An 18,486-nucleotide genomic window follows, 5' to 3' on the forward strand; every position below is an offset into this window, starting at 1 on the left:
AAGAATGAAGGATGATATATCTAGGTTGCAAGCCTATGTGACTGGGCACTATGGTGGTGCCTCCAACAGTATGAGTGGTTTTGGACATGTTGAGTTTAAGAAGTCTACCGGACGTCCAGTTGCGGAACCGGATCTGAGAATCACCTGCATAGAGATAACTCAATTTATGGGAGCTGAAGATTTCACAGAGCTTCCAAAAATGCAGATCTGATCACCACTTCACTGCTCACCAACCCCACTGACTTCCTATTGCCATTAGGATCAAACTCAGACTCTTCCCTTTGGCATTTAAAGCCCCTCACAGCCTGGCTCCAATCTGTCTTTCCATGCACGTTACACATGACCACCCATCACTCTTTACTACCAAGGATAGTGGTATGATCCCATTTAGACTTTAAAATCAGAGGTCCAGGGGGCAGCTGGGTGGCGCAGTGGATAAAGCACCGGCCCTGAGTTCAAATCCGACCTCAGACACTTGGCACTTACTAGCTGTGTGACCCTGGGCAAGTCACTTAACCCCCATTGTCCCACCAAAAAATAATAATAATAATAATAAAAGGGAGTATTTAAAAAAAAATCAGAGGCCCAGACGTGTAAAATGAGGAAGGGGCAAAAGCCCTGAAGAAAACCCATATGCAGACAGCAGCTAGTCTAGACCAAGCTCACAAAGAGAAGGTCCTAGCTGGAGGTAACATAATTTATGAAGACGGAGAACAAACACTTAGAGGACATCTGCCTTCTCATCCAAAGGAGGCCACTAACTGTTAGCCCGTTCAGCTAGCTCACTTTCCCATCTCTACCCGATTTTTATAAGAATCACTTAAACGTGGGGGCAGCTGGGTGGCGCAGTGGATAGAGCACTGGCCCTGGATTCAGGAGGACCTGAGTTCAAATCTGGCCTGACATTTGACACTTACTAGCTGTGTGACTCTGGGCAAGTCACTTAACCCTCATTGCCCCACCAAAAGAAAAAGAAAAGAAAGGAAAAGAAAAAAGAAAGAAAGAAAAGAATCACTTAAACGTGCATTTGAGGCAATCTATGTTCAAAGGAGATGAGAACAGGCAAGCTCTGGCTATTTTCCACTGAAGACCACATTTTTATAGGGACACATCTGACTGAGAGATACAGAGAATCCAAGCTCCCACAATGGTGTCTGCCGACTCTGAAAAAGTCGTTGCCCCAAGAAAGCAAAGCCCACCCCTCTCTTCCAAGAAGAGGTTTTCCCAAGCATATAACGAAAGCTTCCAAGGTACAGGGAGTTCACTTTATCCAGGACCCTGCTGACTGCTTTCAAACGAGGCAGAAAACAGGGATGTGCTCACCACAGGTCTCTGTCCCCATCTAAATGCATCCTTTATAAGGGATTCCCTATGGATGGTACCATCTGGTGTGGTCCAGCCCACTGCAGAGGTCTTAACTGAGATCCATAACCACTTACAAGAGTGTAGGTTGTAAGTACTTGATTCAAATGTGGAACCTATTCCCAGCAGGTGGAGTAGAGTTCTGGACCTGAAGTCAGGAAGACCTGAGTTTGAATCTAGCCGCAGACACTACCAGTGTGACCCTGGAAAAGTGTTTTAATTTCTGTTTCCTGCCTCAGTTTTCTTGTCTGTAAAACAGGGATAATAAGAGGACTTGCCTCCCAAGGAGGTAAGGGAAGAGCATCACCCGAGGGAGGACTCCTTAAATATAGTCTGGGGGTGTGTGAAGGAAAAATGAGGTAGCCAGGGTACCTGGGGGGAAGACTGCTAAAAGTAGAGGAGATCAGAGGCAGCTAGGCGGCACAGTGGATAGAGCGGCCGGCCCTGGATTCAGGAGGACCTGAGTTCAAATCTGGCCTCAGGCACTTGACACAGCTAGTAAGCTAGCTGTGTGACCCTGGGCAAGTCACTTAACCCTCAATGCCCTGCCCCCCCCCCAAAAAAAATGTAGAGGAGATCTCTAGTGTTACCTAGAGAGGGAGAGAGGACACCTGAGGAGGGGCAGGTACAGTCAGCCCCACCCCCTACCAAAAACAAAAGGCTTTAGTAAAGCCAAGGCCCCCAAACCCATCCTCTGAGCAGATATTTCCAGAGCACTTGGCTCCAAGCCCAAGTTGAACCCTCCAGAACCACAGTCAAGGGGAGAGGCAAGATCACAAGCCAGTAAGGGTACAACACGCAGGAGTACAAGGGCCACTTAATGTGATTTCCTACAAATGCACATATTTTCACGACAAAAAAAATCTGCTCTCTGTGGCCTAGGGGAATTTCTTTTACGATGTCAGCCTGAATTTCTGTTGTTCATTCATTTCAGTCCCGTCCAAATCTCTGTGCCTCCATTTAGGGTTTTCTCGGCCGTTTCCTTCTCCAGCTCATTTTTACAGATGAAAAGACTGAGCTGCACAGGGTGAAGTGACTTGCCCAGGGGTCATACAGCTAGTACAGATCTGAACTCACCAGATAAGTCCTCCTGGACCCTGCATTCTATGTGCTGTGCAGGCTTCTGCCCCAAGCGGAATCCATCACAGTGACACAGAAAAGCCTCAGGGGGCTAGGGCAGGGACTGTCTTCTGCCTCATCCTATGCCCTTGGTGAGTACTACAGTGGCTGGCACACAGTAGGCACTCAATGCTTATTGGCTCACCATTCAAACTTTGCTTCGTCCACAAGTGCCTTTGTCACGGCTGTTTCCTTTCTCATTTTCCAAAAAATCCCAAGCAAAAAGAGCACACAAAATCAAAATAAAAACAAAGGAAACCAGGAAAAGCAAATTTAATCTTCTAGTAAATCTTTGATCAAAGTCATTATTTACCTCCATCTTAGGAAATTACAAGAAAGTTAAAAAGAAGTGTTGCATAATTAACATTCACACACCAGAAAAAGTAAATCAGGTTAAGCAATTTAACATATGAAGTAGTAAAGTTATAAGGAAGGAAGAAGGAAAAGTTTGCTTAATGAAGTCAAGCCAATAAATACTGTGCCTCTCAAAGCAATTTTATTGCCCACTTAATTGTGTTGGTTCAAGAATCTCACACACCTGATTTTTCAAAAAGAAAACCTCCCTCCTCATAAAGGGGTTTGATTTTAAAAGAGATGACAGAGGTCTCTCTCTCTCCGTGACTCTTTACTGATCCCTTTCAGTGACACAAAAACAAAGAATTAAATTCTTTTTAAAAATTCAAGTTCCATTACAGCATTTTTAAAAATATGAAGGAAAATAGATTAGGTTTTCAAGTGTACAACACTAATTACTGCCCAGCTAGTGGTATTTTGTTTCATCCAGTTCTCCCAAGGAAAACTCTAAAATTGAAATCTCAGCAGAATGATCCTTAAATTATTTTAGAAGCAAGATGAGATCTTTTGTTTACGGAGTTCTTGGATTTTGCTGCTCTACCCTGTGCCTCAATTTAAGCCAGACTATAATTACCCCATTAACTTTTCAGTGCCGAGTTTTATGTAATTGGGCAAGGTCACAGTAGTACTGCTGAGCTCTGTTAATACAGGGCTTAAAGAAGGACAAGGCCAATGCCCCCAATGGTCACACGAGTGCTGATCCATTGCTGGCTAGCTTCTGCCTGTGAGAACACAGACATACATGCATGTGTGTGTGTGTGCACACATGCACGCACACATAGTACACACCCCACACCAAATCCCATGCACATCCACAACGTCTCGATGGTCTGGAGAAGGCTTCTCCACGGCACTCAGAGTTTCGCTTTGCCAGGCTGCAGCTGGAGGCTCTGCAGCTTCATGGCCAGCCCCATATTGCCAGTAATTTTCAGTTTGCCTTGAAAGAAAGCCTGTAAGAGCAAAGAAAAAAAGCGTTACTTTGTGTTGTTCTCAGGCTCCGAGGCTTCTGATGTTTCCTGCACTTTCATGTGCTTGGATCGGCGGCTTATCCAGCTCATCTGAAATCCTTCACACACTGGGCTCGGCTCACGGGAAGCTGGGCTCAATTTCTTTCCTTTACAAAGCTTCAAGGAGAACCAAATTCCTCAAAAGCCACAGACTTTCTGAGCAACCATAAGACACTCCTGAGGCGTGTTCAAAGGGTGACCGGGGAGACTCTTGTGAAAGGCCTAGAGAGGGAAGAGGGGGAGAGGGCAGGATTACTGTATCCTCATGGACATGGAGGGCTGTGTGAAGAGTAAGGCGGGTCTTGTTCAGCCTGGCCCTTCGTGCAGAACCAGGAGCAAGGGGTGGAAATGAAAGAGAAGCTCAGATGTGTCCAGAAATAAAAATGACCTGGCTGCCTTGTGGGTGGCAGAGTGCTTCAAGACCTAGAAGAAGGTCCTAGTTCCACTGGAGGAGCACACCCTCTACCAGTGCAGACTGACATCCCTTTCCGTCCACCTGGACACTCTTCAGGAGTTGTGGGGGCTGAAGAATTCCTTCCCAGCAGCCCCTTAGGTGAGGGGGCCTCTCTAAATGAAGCCATGCAGGACAGACCTTGGGTGAGAAGCATCTTGTCCCTTGTCAGGCCCAGGCTCCAGGCCTTCCCAGAACTTGAGCCCCACTGGCATGACCTGAGAACCCAGGGCCAAGCACAAGGAGGACGTTGGTGGAGGCACACCGCTAATGATGGACACTCAGACAGGCTTTGCATGGACTATGGGGCAGTCGGATCCAGCAGGCAGCACACTGAACTTAGATACCAGCTGTAGGAATTCACCAGGGCAAGTCACCAAACCTCTCGTTTGCAGCTGTCTCATCTCTAATGGAAATGATATCTGGAGTGTTCACCACTGATTGTGAGAAGCAAATGGGACAATGTATGTGAAGTGCTTTGCAAACCTTAAACACTATATAAAAATCAGTGATTACTGTATTATTTAAGACTCAAAATAATCCTGTGAGGCAGGTGTTTTTGGTTTGGTTTTTTTGTTTGTTTTTTGGTGAGGCAACTGGGGCTAAGTGACTTGCCCAGGGTCACACAGCTAGTAAGTGTTAAGTGCCTGCGGCCGGATTTGAACTCAGGTCCTCCTGACTCCAGGGCCGGTGCTCTACCCACTGCACCACCTAGCTGCCCCTAGGCAGCTGTTATAGGTATAAGAATGGTAGGATCACAGATTTATAGCTGGAAAGGACCTGAGAGGCCAATATGGCCAACCCCCTTCTTTCTATACATGAGGAAACTAAGGCCCGGGAAGTGATGTGACTCACCCAAAGTCAGTCAGTCTGTCTGTCTCTTTGTCTCTGTCTCTCAGTGTCTGTCTGTCTGTCTGTCTGTCTGTCTCTCTCTCTCACACACACACACACACACACACACACACACACACACACACACACACACACACACACACACACACACACGAGCTTGACTTCCACTCGAGTCTTCTTACTCCAAACAGTGCTCTCTACTAGTCGTCACTGGGGATCCTTAAGAAGGCGTCAGACCAGCACACAATATCAGGATTTAGGAGTCTCAAGTAACTCAGTTGAAGGTCTCACCGTCGAGGCCCAGGAGGGTCCGTGGCCAAGGTCACCCAGGCAGACTCAAGGCCAGTGCTTGCATGCTTTGCTTGGGTCTGACTAGACGCCTTCTGAGGCTCCTCCAGACTCTGTGATGCGTCTGTTCTGCTGTCCTGAAGAACAGGCGAGAGAACCTTCACCACTACCCCGTTCTTTGAAGCCAGTTCCCACTGGAGGCCCCTCCAAAGGGGACTCCAATCTGCAATATTTGGCAGAGCAGGCCAGCCATCAATTTTCTTTAAAATTACTACACAGGGACTTGGTGTATGGAACTGCATCTACTGCAGTTGTTCTTTTTAGAAAAGCGCCAACCAGAATATATTCACAAGCCCTTGGAAGGCAGAACAACGTGGATTAAATATCACCTAATTCTTGGGCTGCCTGACAAAGGCTTTCTCCCCACAGAAGGGGCCCGCCAATTCAGGGGCACTCCTGTTACCGCTTGGCTCCGTGAGGAAAGTCAACCCAAGTTGTACTGGGAAGCCATCTTAACAACTACTAAATTTACCAAGTAATAAAATCGCAGGCAAACCCAGGAGAAATGGCAGAACTGGGAACACAGCATGCTGGATGTTTTTGATGCTTCGACACCCTTAAATCCAGAAATGTTTGGATGAAAAGTGCCTGGCGGGCCCCGCTTTTTTCAGCACGGAAATAAAAAAGTCACCGCATCACACTGGGGAATGTAAAGCACTCTGGCTTGCCCTGGGCTGCCTGGTAAGGATGACGAATTCCATTTTTCCTCTGTCTGGACAAAGTAAATGTTTCCTTTCTATATGGAATGGAGCCTCCTGCCCAGAGCTTTAAAGGGCAAGGGCTTCAGAGTGCAATCCATCGAATAGATGTCTTTTTAAAAAGAGCTCGCTGATGGGACGGCCGCTGAAGCCCCATCCCTGGTGACCGAGTCAGGCAGAACAAGTCTGTGCTTACAACAACGCTTCCTGAATTCGGCTCAACTGTATAAAAGCTGGTGGTGGACGAATCCACATGTTCGATGTTGGGCTGGCATGACCAAGAAGTTCTCAGAGATTCCCCTCAGCTGAGAAAGCAGGGCTGAGTTTTTTCTGAACCAGCCTTGCAGCACTTCTTCTACCACTGTGGCTGAGCTCTCAGTCAGGAGAGATGCCTGGGGACCCGAGAGGCCTGCCCAGCGCCACGGAGCCAGCACCAAGGTCAGAGGCAGTGTTAGAACACCCGCTGGGCTGAGCTGCTCTCTGGCAGAACATAAACCCGAGTCATTCATAAGGTTAGAATGGCTCTTGATGATCATTTAATCCAACCCTCTCAGAAGTCAAATGACTTTCCCAAGGTCACACAGCCGGTGCGTGCCAAAGCCAGGACCTGACCTCTGGCTCTGAATCCAGAGCTCTTCCCACCACGCCTGGCTGGCACCAGGTATTCTTTATGGGAGTTTTCTGTTGGTAGCAGAAAAGCATCCCCTTGTCTGAGCTGGAACCAGAGTCAGAGAATTCTAAATGATCAGTGTCCCACTGCCTCTGGTGCTTTCTGTGGGGCCCAGTGGAGCACTTGAACACACAAGAGAGGCAGCTGCTGCTTCTACCTTTGACAACCACCAGCACTTCTGTCGGGCCTTAAGGCTGGCAAAGCACCGTCCGTATTTTATCTGCTCTGAGCCCTACAACCTTCAGAGACAGATGAAGAAACTGAGGCAGGCAGAAGTCAAGTCACTGTACATATCTGGGGCCAGATGTGAACTCGGGTCTTCCTGCCTTCATGCTCAAAGGAGAGGAGCTTCCCCCAAAGCTGCTGCCCCCCGGCCAAATGGAAGGAGAACATTCTGGGTCTGGTGTAGCTCCGGCCCTGGGCTATCCATGGGGCCTGTGGTGGTGGCCTCTGACCCCCGCCCTCCCGACAGCATGGGTGGGGCTGGGTGTGGGAATGTGAACTGGGGGAGACCAAAGGGAAACTTCTTGCTGGTGTTGGTCATGATGCCCAAACCCCAGCAGCTCCTTGAGTCTAAAATAAAACAGGAGACAAGAGGAGAGAAAGGAGGACAGCGAGGGCTCTGCATCCACAGGCACGTCTGGTGGGCCTGCGTAGGGAGGAGCTGCAGGGAGGACAGTCTCTGTCATGGTCGGTGCTGTCCCCAGAGCATGGGCTGCCCCTGATGTGGTGGCTGTAAAGAGAGATGGCACGACCACTTCTCGGGGACGGGACAGGGGGCCTTACTCCAGGCCTGGGCCCCTGCCCACTCTGCAGCTCTGTGAAGCTGACAGAGCCGTCTGAGCCCCCACCAGAGGGCGCCGTGTCTCCTCCTCCACCCCACCCCCGCCGGCAATGAAGGTGATATTGTTTCCAGGCTCCTGGAGGTTGTCATTGGCCCACATGGACACGGCTACTAAGCAGCAGACCCAGATTTCTAACCCAGGGCTCCTACTCCAAGCCCAGGACTCTTTAAATGATCTCCCTGCCCCCTCTCCTAGCACACAGGCCTAGGGCCTAAAACCAATCAGGCGGCGGGCAGAAGAGCATCTTAATGAAAACAGAAAGATGCCTTGAAGTTCTGATGCTCACATGTTATTGCTTCTAAAGCACTAATATAAGGGAGGCTGGTAGGGTGGCACAGTGGGTAGAGCACCGGGCCTGGAGTAGGAAGACCTGAGTTTAAATCCTGCTTCTGACACTTCCTAGCCATGTGACCCTGGGCAAGTCACTCGATTTCTCCATGTCTCAGCTTCCTCACCTGTAAAGCACAGACAGTAAGAATAGCAGCTACTTCTCCCAGGGTTGTCGGGACAACCAAAGGAGGTAATCTGTGAGAGTCGCTTGGCCGTGTCAGTCACTGCGATGACCACTGTCATCATGTACACCAAGTGAAGTTTCAATTCTGTGAAACTTCCAGGGAAGAGAAAGCTCTGATCAAAGTTTTTAATCTTCACAGACAGAAAAGCAGCAGAGAAGTGCACAAGAGTCAACCTGACAGCCTTCTGCAAGTTACTTCCCCTCTGTGGCCCTCAGTTTCCCCATCTGCGCAATGAAGGGACAGCGGGGTGACCTCTTGGCCCGCCAGCTCTGACGTTCTGTGAGTGAGGGCAGCTGCTGATGAGTCGATGAGACTCACTTTTTTGTTTTGGGCGGGGCAATGAGAGTTAAGTGACTTGCCCAGGGTCACACAGCTAGTAAGTGTCAAGAGTCTGAGGCCGGATTTGAACTCAGGTCCTCCTGAATCCAGGGCTAGTGCTTTATCCACTGCGCCCCCTAGCTGCCCCTGAGACTCACTTTTTAACCTTTTCCCCTCTATCGCACTCACCGACTGCGGATTCATCTTGCCAGTCATTAGATCCAGTAAGTCCGTGTCAGCCATCGTAATGGTGCAGTCAGCCTTCTTATCTGTAACAGAGGCGGGAAGGGGAAGAAAGGAGGAAGGTGAGAGCACGGGCTCAGGAGCCAGAGCTCTCCCTCAAAGGGCTACTGTCCCAAACGACATCACCACGGCTAGACCAAGAGGATGTGTGGAGGGTCCCCCCTCTCTGACAGAAGCCTGACAGCCCTGGTCTATGGGGATGGACACACAGACAGCTCAGAGCCAGCTTCCAACAGAAATGTTCAAACGCTCTACAAACACCCACATGAGAAAGTGCTCCAAGTCCCAAGGAAGAGACATGTAAACTGAGGTCTCACGTCCTAGTCTGCAAACCGGCAAAGAGGAGAGACACGGTCAGCTAGAGGGGACGAAGGCTGGGCTGCCAGCCAGGGCAGCCGATGGTGTGGAACTCGCCTGTTCATTCCTTTCTGACCCAGCTGACCTCATGACAAGGGAGAGAGAGAAGTTCCACAGAGAGCAAAGTATTTAAGGCAGCATTCTCTGTAGCAGCAAAAAACTGGGAGTAAAGTGGGTACCCGTAAAGAGGGAAGTGGCTGAACAAACTGCCAACGTGGGAATGCAATGGCACATCAGCCATGACAGAGACATGGACAGACTGATGTGTGTTCACATGTGGGGACGGTGCCCACCACGATGTGGCGAGCTGCCCTCTGGCTGGGATGACCAGCCCCGGTCCAGAAGGACCAGGGGCAGGCTGTTGGCTTCCTGGCCACCTAAAGGCAGGAGGCTCTTCTGTGCTGCCCTAAGCTGGAGGCACAGGGTGGCCAAGCCTCAAAAGAGCTCACAGGATGCTCTGGGAAATGTGGTAAAATATGAAAGTTTTTAACAGTCGGTTAGGATAACTGAAAGACGCCAGTTTTTCAAGGACCACCCTTTTGGGGAGGAGATGAACAGTCCGCCTGCTGCGCATGTCAGACTGCCTGCCGGGTACAGTCCGCCTGCTGCGCATGTCAGACTGCCTGCCAGGTACAGTGCGCCTGCTGCGCATGTCAGACTGCCTGCCGGGTTTTTTTTTTTTTTTTTTTTTTTGGTTTTTGGTAATCACACCCTTGTAATCACAGAAGGCTTCCTGGGATCAGATAGGCCGTCAGTGCAGATCTGATGGGAAGGTGGCACAGGGGTTCTGGAAAGATGGATGGAAGGGCACCAAGGCCTGACAGACAGGGTGGGAATGCATGTAAGTCACTCTAACGCCCCACCTGCAGAGGAGAGTCTGAAGGTACTTAAGCGAACAAAACATGTTTTAAATTGAAAGCCATGAAGAAATAATCCATGAATACTAAAGACTCCAAGGCTTAGAAAAGCAATCACCTTCTCCCGTGGCGGTTCAAGTTGGGACATGCTAACAATGCTTTAATGTTGCTGCTTTCGAACAAACAGTCACTTGTTGGCCACATAAAAGGAGCAGCCACGCCCCCAGCTCCCAATGTCCACGTGCAGATTTCTAGTCGATCCCAGGTACCCACGAGTGTCAAGTGTCAGTTTCAGGGGGTTATCCTTGCCTGCAGGGGCACACCCCATGGGGGAGTCCTTAAACCGACACCAGTGGCCACCAGTGGCCACCAGTGGCCACCAGTGGCTGGGGCAATAATAAAGTTGTTGGATGTCTTTCCACAAGAGAAATATCTCTTAGGTGGGGAAGGGGGTGCAGTCAGTAGGCTTTTTATTGGACCTGAGAGCCAGGGCCCTGGAGTTAAGGCCCTGTTCCATGGCTGGACTCGCTGTCACCCTTGGGGAAGCCACTTCAGCGATTTGAAACTTAGTTTCCTCATCTGTCACAGGGGACGAACACTGACCCTGACAACCACTACACAAGTCTTTTGAGAATGAAATGAAATGTCAGAGGCCACCTCCTGCTCCCACCCACGGCTGCTCCCGCCGCCGTCCTCTATATGAGCTAAATCTACAGAATCCCGGCATCTCAGGGAGGCCACACAGCCTGAGCAGACCCTGAATAAGGGGCTCTTGGGAGGCCCGAGTGGCTGAGTGATTTTCTCATCCCCCCCCCCACCCCAATTCGCCTCCATGTACTCTATATCCCAGCCAGGCCAAAAACTCATAATTCCCAGAACGCACCTGGAACTTTGACAACTTTGTGTCTTTACTCTTCTGTTCCCTTCACTTGAAACATCTCCCCTACCCCCCCACCTCACACCTCCAGGAAGAAGCCTCCTACTTTTTGAGCCCCAGTGGGTGGGTTTGTTTTTTTCTGGTGGGGCAATGGGGGTTAAGTGACCTGCCCAGGGTCACACAGCTAGTAAGTGTCAAGTGTCTGAGGCCGGATTTGAACTCAGGTCCTTCTGAACTCAGGGCCAGTGCTTTATCCACTGTGCCACCTAGCTGCCCCCTCAAGCCCCAGTTGGAATGGGCCTTCCCTAGTCTCCCACCCTGGCTCCCACGGGCAGCTCCCCTCAAGGCCTCTACAAAGCCATCTGTCACTGCAGACCTTACCTCCACAACTTCTCATATCTAGGTGTCTGTCCCACCCCTGCTCCCCTCAGCCAGGCACCAGCCCAGTCTAAGCCTCCATTCCCCCTCACCTCCCTTCTGCCCATCTTCCACAGAGCTGTCATCAAGGCATCCTAAGAGCACAATTCTGGCCTCATCAGCTCAAGAACCCCCTGGGGCTCCCTGATGCCTTTAGGATCAAACCCAGGTCTGTGGCTGCCCAGCACACAGTGGGAGCGCAGCTGCAGCATGACTGACCTGAATTCACTGCCACGGAGCCTTTGCCATTTTTCACATCCACCACCCAGGTGGCTTCTTTCCCGCCGGGGCCATCTTTCACCTTGAAGGCAAAAACGCCACCAATTTTCTTCACATACTGTTCTCCTTCCTGTAAGTGGGGAGGCAAAATCAGAGTTAGAGGCTGGTCATCTGGAGGGGCTGGGTTTTGGTAAGCCCCCCAGACTCCTTAGGCACCATCCCCCAGGGAGCTCATGGGACGGCTTCCCCTCACAGCAGTGACCAAAGCTACAGGACGCCACTCGGCTTTCAAGTGGCCCAGTGACTCCACCACTCCATAGGCAAAAAGGAGGATTTTCTGACTGACCCAGCACTCTGTATCAGATGAAGAGCCTGGCCTGGCCTCTGATTGTGCTCACACAGCGTCCTGCACCCCGCTCCGCTCTTCCATCACAAGGTCACAGGCCAAGCTGGGTCAAAGCCAATTCGGTGAGCACCAAGGGCCTCCTGCATGCAGTGCACCAAGACAACGAGGCTCAAACGAATCCAGGCCCTTGGCTCAGAGGGTGGGTGGCAAAGCAGGAATGGAAAGGAGGACAGAGAAAAGGAAGGGTACGAAGCAGAAAGAACCCTGCACACAGCTCGAGGCCTCCCCCTGTGTGCTGAAGAGCCGCCGGCCCCCACCCCCACGGGCTGCCTCCCCCCCAACTGAACTGGTTCCGAGCAGGGTTACAGAGGGTTTTGCCAACAAGGACAAAAGTGGAAAGAAATCTCTTCTGGAGCTTCCTTTGGTATTTCCTAGTAAACACTGATTTACCAAAGGTCCGGGCGAGTCTCACTTTCTCCTGCCAACCAGAGGTGCAGGGAATGATATTCAAGAAACTGACGGTCGTGGGAGGAAGAAATCACCAAGTGGGAAGGCCCACAGAGCTGGGCCTTGGGCAAAGACCCAGTCCAAATGCTAGGGCAATCCTGCAGACGAGGCTACTGGCCGGCCCAGTGACGTCAAAGGAGAAAACTCTCAGGATGAGAAACCCCAAACCCTCTCTGACTCCTCACAAACTCCTCAGCAGAGGAGCTGAGGAACAGAGGAAGTGGCCTGCCCTGGGCCACAAAGCCAGTAAGTCAGCGTCAGAGGCAGCATTTGACCCAGGCCTCCCTGACTCCCCCCACCAGGCCCCGCTATCTCTACAACTCCAGGATAATCATTTGGGGCACTAGTTTATCTTTAAGAAATTAAATTTCTGCGGCGCTTGGCTCCTTCCTCCAGAGCCCTGTGAAAGAGGCAGTGTCAGCACAGCTCTCAGCCCCCCTGTCTCCAGGGCCCCAAAGCACCAGGAGGGCACTAGGTGGGGGGCTAAGTTACAATCCAGCCCCCTGGGCCTCTCGGTTGGCACCTAGGACGGTCCCACAAAACTCCCATCTAATCTTTCCCTCTGGATTGGACTGGGTGGCCTGTCGGCCCTCCTCAGCCACAACAGAAAAGAAGCAAAAGAACAAGAGAATTTTAGAAAAAATGAAAGCTCTTGAATGAACCTCGATTTTCTTGAGGGAGTTAAGGAAGTCCAGGTTAGAGCTTCATGGAAAGCAACTCCCTTGGCTCAGGGCCCAAACCACGTGAGCACTGGCTGAAGGAACTGGGGCCCTCAGCTTGGGGAAGAGAAGCCATGAGCGAGGACACGAGAACTGTCTCCTATGTCTCTGAAGAATTCGGCTAGAGGCTTCTGCTTGGCCCCCGGGCCAAAATGAGGCCAAATGGGTGGGGAATGCAGAAGCAGGCTTCCGGCCACTTGAGCCAAGACTTCCTAACAGTTAGAACCAACCCCAAGAGAAACGGGTAGCCCTGAGACACAGAGAAGCCCCCATCGTTGGAGAACGTCTTCACCAGCAGACTGGATGATGCTTATGCAGGTGACACTGGGTGGCAGCTGAGGTTCCTCGTCACTTGGGATATGTGAAAACAGAATTCTCCCAAACACATCCCTGGCAGAATCCAGAACACTGGGCCACGTGGCCTCCTGGACCAGCCGGTGTGACATCTCTTACGTTCTAAGTTTCTAAACTGCAGGGGGTTTCCAATTCACTTCCAGTTTGAGTTACACATGCCTTTTTTTTTAAATTCTGAGGATTTAAAATAACTCTGCAGCCATGTGGCGGCGCCTTCACCCCTTGGGCTCCTCCTTGGGCCTGTAGAATGAGGGAGGCTACATCGCCTGATCTTTGTACTTCAGATACTTTTGGGGCTTCCTACTAGAAAATGTTACAAAGGAAGTGCAAGGGAAGAAGGGAATGGATGGAGAGCCCCGACTCTTCTGGTTAATGCCATACATAAGCAAAGGGCAAGTGAAATAAGCCATGCACAATGGCTGTCTAAGTATCAGGAAAAGAATAGTCTTGAGATTTCTTTAGATGCAGGCACACAAGCCGCCAAGCACAGCAGACACATCTGCTCCAGCCTTAAAACAAGGCCTGTTTCCTAAAGGAGGTCTGTCCAGTCCTTATGTCCTAGGCACTAAAGCACTGATCTAGGCTCAGAAAATCAAACCGCGTTCCCCACCGGCTGACAGGACACACCAGTCCTGGTTGTCTCCCTGATGCAGAGGTAACCCAGAAGGTGCCCAGGGCTTGTCTTCTCCCCTGCCCATTCCCATGGCGCATTCATACTTGCTGACTGACCGGCCATCTTCCAGTCGCTTGCATTACAGAGCCTGGGCCTTTGGGACTGAGAAATGGAACTTGTAGGCCAGACCTGGCATCACAGGAGTGACTGAGACCCCTGCTCACACAAGCCCAAAGGCAGGACTGGACCCTAGGGCCTCGGCCTCCCTCTCCAAGGCTCCTCCCGTCATTTTCCATCCAAACCATCCCATGACTGTGTCGAAATCACCCATCTCTTCTCCTTTCCCTTGGGTCCTATCCCCTAACCCAGATCCTTCAAACAAAGAGGAGAAAGGTTACTGACCTCTTCCAGCTTCTTCTCAATCTCTTTAAAGATAAGATTTGCCTTAAATCCATCAGATGCTGCATGGGTGGGAAAAGCTTCAATTCGAAGACCTCTAAAAGAATGGAAAGAAACCATTCAGTTTACTTAACATTCCAAGCCAACAAGCACTCATTAAGCATCCCCACGTGGTAGGTGCTATGCTAGGCAATGGGGACAAGACAAAAACAGAACAATCGCTCCCGTCAGGGAACTCACAGTCTTTCAGGGGAGACATGTACACATCTAGGTACCTACAGAATAAACACAAAATAAAGAGATACAAAGCAGCTGGGCAAGGTGGGCATTAGCATAGAAGCAGGGGTCAGGCAAGGCTTTGGGTCCAAAGGAGTGATTGAAAGGCATCTGCATGGAGGACAGCAGCATGGGGAGCCATTGAAGTTTCCTGAGGGGAAGAGTGACACAGGGAACATCACATGATGCAGCAGACCCTGGAGCCCTGAGTGAAGAACAAGTGACAATTCCGCCTCAGACCCAGACCCTTATCCATCGTGTGCCTCAATTTCCTCATCTGTAAAATGGCTGGGGGGCAGAGGGGACCCAATGGTCGCTCCCTAGCTACGATCCTAATAGATGGTCAACTTGTACTTTAAGAAGATCCCTTTGTCACCTGGGCACAGGACAGACCAGCATGGAGAAAGGCCAGGCAGGGAGCCCAAATGGGCAGCCTTCACCCCCTCCCACCTGACCTGATGCATGAGCAGACTGGATGCATGGGGAGAAGTGGAGTAAGGCAGCAAGAGTAATACAAGCCCGGATCAGGCATGACCGCAGCCCTGGGGGACTCTGGACGCTGAGGTCCCTGTCCCTCCTCAGTGATAGCAAAGAGCTGGGGGAAAGAGAACAGGGTCTGCTCCAGCCGTGCTGAATGCGAGATGCTTCCAGGCTCCCCAGCAACAATGATGCTGAGGCCGTCAGGCCATGTGCGGCCCAGACCTGTGATCCCATCCGTGTGTGAAATGGCCACAGAAGCACAGCCTCTTAGGTCTGGAAGGGAAGCCGGCCCTTCTTCCTTCGGGCAGCACTAACCGCTAGCTTTTGTCTCCTTTCATCAAGCTGAATCGGGGGCCTTTGGAGCTTCTCCCTGGTTCTGCTCCTGGTTCTGCCTGCTGGGAGCACCGAGCAGGCAGACAGTAACTAATAAATCCATCGACCACCATTTCCTAAGCCCCTGCTGTGCATCAGGAACCATGTCGAGCACCGAGGATGGCCGGGCCCTGAAGGAGCATTCTAAGCCTCCTGACCTTTTGGGGATTTGCAGTCAGAGATGTTGCGCTACAATCCATCACTCCTCCCCCACTCCAAGCCTGGACTCAAGTACCTCCGAGGTGCCTTCTAGCCCTACAGCGATGACCCTACTCAGCTCTATCGTCTTCTCCAAGATCACAAAGAACCACACCATGTTAGAGCTGGAAAGAACCCTAAGCATCACCCAGGTCAATGCTCTCATTCGTACAGAGGGGAAGCTGAGGCAGAGAGAGAAGTGACCTGTCCAGGGTCACTCATGCTGGCCCGTTGCCGCTCTCTCCCCCGACTCCCTTCCGATAAAAACATTTCGTAGGCCAGCCAATGGGAGGCGGTCTGTATGTCCTCAGCAGCCCCCATGAGTGTGACCGTGTCACAGAGGAAGGTCAGCAGACACCGCAGTGAATGATTTACAGGTCTGCTGAGCTGGCACTCCCCTCTATCATCTCAATCACGGATAAAAATGGCAAGGGACCAAAGCTACCAAAGCTCGATCAGTACTTGAGAAGTCTCTCTCCAGGCAGAAGCTGAGTCAGACGGGACCTCCAAGGTCACCCGGTCCCACCCCTCCCAGGAGCCCCCGACAGACCGATCCCTGATGGGCTGAAGTCAGCCGGCCTCCATTCCACTAACCTTTAGGAGGCTGCTGTTGTACTAGACTGTCTCCTTCTATACTCGTCTCTGTACCGGGCTCTGGAGACAAGCAGAATCGAGCCGCTCTCTCTTCCTCAACAGCCTTTCAAATACAAGAAGGCCTTGAGCACTGGCATCACTGCCCCTGTGCACTGCTGACTTCTTATCTCAAATGTGGTCCACTTAAAAGTAAAATCAATGTGTCGAATTTTATAAAGTGTTTTTCTAAAAAGCCGAACTGTGGAAAACGATTATTTGCAATAAAGGATTCCCCTCAGGGTTCCCTCAGGCACCAGGTCACCCCACTGCATTTAGGGCTGAATAACTGGAAATGGCCCACAATTTCAGTGAGCCCAAGGCCTCTGATGTCACTGCCTTGGGAGCTAGCTCAGCAGCTCCAGGTCCGGAACTGCACCTGCCACACTGCTCTCTGCTGTGGGGGCACTGGGCTGCCCCCTTATCTCATTCTGCTCTATCTGTTATCAGGTTCTTCTGATTTGTACTGTTCACCGAGGGATCGATCACAGAGAACAAAGTTCTAGGACAAGGCCCATTGGCACTTAGCAGCTCCCTCAAACACTCCCCATCACCTCCAAAGTCATATGCTCAAAAAAGGTCATAGGCTCCTGGGTACCAGAGAAGTTTAAGACAAGAGAAAAAGCAAGTAAAAAAATGAACATCTTTCTACCCTGACAATGGCTAAGATGTTGGCAGCTACCAACCAGAAAACTGTTCCCCAAACAGTTCATCAAAGAGATGATGGACAAGCAAGGCACTGGGTGCAAATTCCTCCTTTGCCTCCAAGACCAGAAGAACGACGCTCTGCGGGAAGCAAAATACCACATTCTAACCAGACACCAACCCTGGAGGTCAACAAAGAAGTTGGGCTCCATGCACGTGGGGCAGCCCCGGAGATTTCTAAAGTATCACAACTGGGGTTAGGGTGGATCCTTGTTCCAAAAGCACCTCCTCAAGCCAATATGACTCCTGTCCACAGTCTCCAAGAAAACCTCCACGTGGGGGTTCACCCAACACGCCTGAGGGACCTTGCTCCAGGTCCTAGCACATTCCATGGGCTTCTGTTTGCCTCAGTTTCATCATCTGCAAAATGGGGATAACAGCACCTACCTCCCAGGGTTATTGTGAGGACCAAATGACATGTGTGTAAAGCACCCGAAACAGAGTGAGCTAGATACACCCTAGCAACCACTATTATGCCTCCATTCACCATCTAACCAGGCACCTCCTTTCCAAGCTATACAGGTCTTCATGAGCGACGTGCACCACGGAAGATGTCGATGTGCTGCTGCCCGTTTGCGCCCACCACAGGGCTTCCCCCCAAATCCAAAGGCACTTTTTCTGACCACACCAGTGTAAGAGTGGTCTTGGTCAGGAATGCCCTCGGCCAGGGCACACAGGGGCCTTTCCGACAAGTCGGCCTCTGAGAGCTCCCCTGGGGCCCTTCCCAGAATCCCTCAGCTGACACACGGCAGAGAGAAGCCTGGAGTGAGGCCTTCCTAGCTCTGCAGGCACCTCTCCGGACTAGAAAGAGCTCCCAAGGCCTCTCAGAAGGATCCTCTTGTTTTGTTGGGTGGGGAGGGAAGGTCACTGGGGTCCCTACAGAATCTTCCAGATACAACCCAGCCTGTTCTAATCCCATTTCGTGCCAGACCAGCTGGGGCAACTCAGTGAGATGCACCTGGAAGACACCCCCCCCCCACACACACACACCTCCAAGGAGCCCCCTCCCATCTGGAATCTGTGCTGGACATGTACCACCCCGCCCCAACAGGCACAAACACCTTTGGGGAGTCTATGCCAGCCTCTCCTATGCCTCGCTTGACATAATCTGAAGTTCATGCCCAGTTTTCTCTGTTGTGGCATCTGCTCGTGAAGAATGTAGGACTTCAACATGAGAGACCTGGAGAGCCTTGAAGGCTGTGTTTTCTTCTACCAAATCAAATGTGTTTTCATAGACAATAAGCAACAAACAGAGTGGGATCTCGCATTCTCTACCACAAATCTGTGAGAGACACAGAGAACCATGTGTCACACACACAGAGACAGCGTCGGTTTGACCTTAAATTGCCAAGTCAACAGAGCGTGTCCTTGTCACCAG

The 18,486-nt window shown here is 51.1% G+C and overlaps 1 protein-coding gene across 2 annotated transcripts in view; it reads right to left on the reverse strand.

Moving 5' to 3' along the window:
- Window positions 1–2,739: 2,739 nt before the first annotated feature.
- SCP2 (sterol carrier protein 2) overlaps window positions 2,740–18,486 on the reverse strand; it is a 72,343-nt gene continuing 56,596 nt past the window's right edge. For both annotated transcript variants that reach the window (XM_044001267.1, XM_044001268.1), the window contains 4 exons: window positions 14,451–14,544; window positions 11,510–11,639; window positions 8,729–8,808; window positions 2,740–3,785 (listed from right to left, as the gene is read on the reverse strand). In XM_044001267.1, coding sequence (XP_043857202.1) covers window positions 3,690–3,785; window positions 8,729–8,808; window positions 11,510–11,639; window positions 14,451–14,544 — 400 coding nt within the window. In that variant the 3' untranslated portion in view covers window positions 2,740–3,689. The remainder of the gene's footprint in view (window positions 3,786–8,728; window positions 8,809–11,509; window positions 11,640–14,450; window positions 14,545–18,486) is intronic.

This window comes from Dromiciops gliroides, chromosome 4, assembly GCF_019393635.1.
Source record: "Dromiciops gliroides isolate mDroGli1 chromosome 4, mDroGli1.pri, whole genome shotgun sequence".
NCBI classification, from domain to species: domain Eukaryota; kingdom Metazoa; phylum Chordata; class Mammalia; order Microbiotheria; family Microbiotheriidae; genus Dromiciops; species Dromiciops gliroides.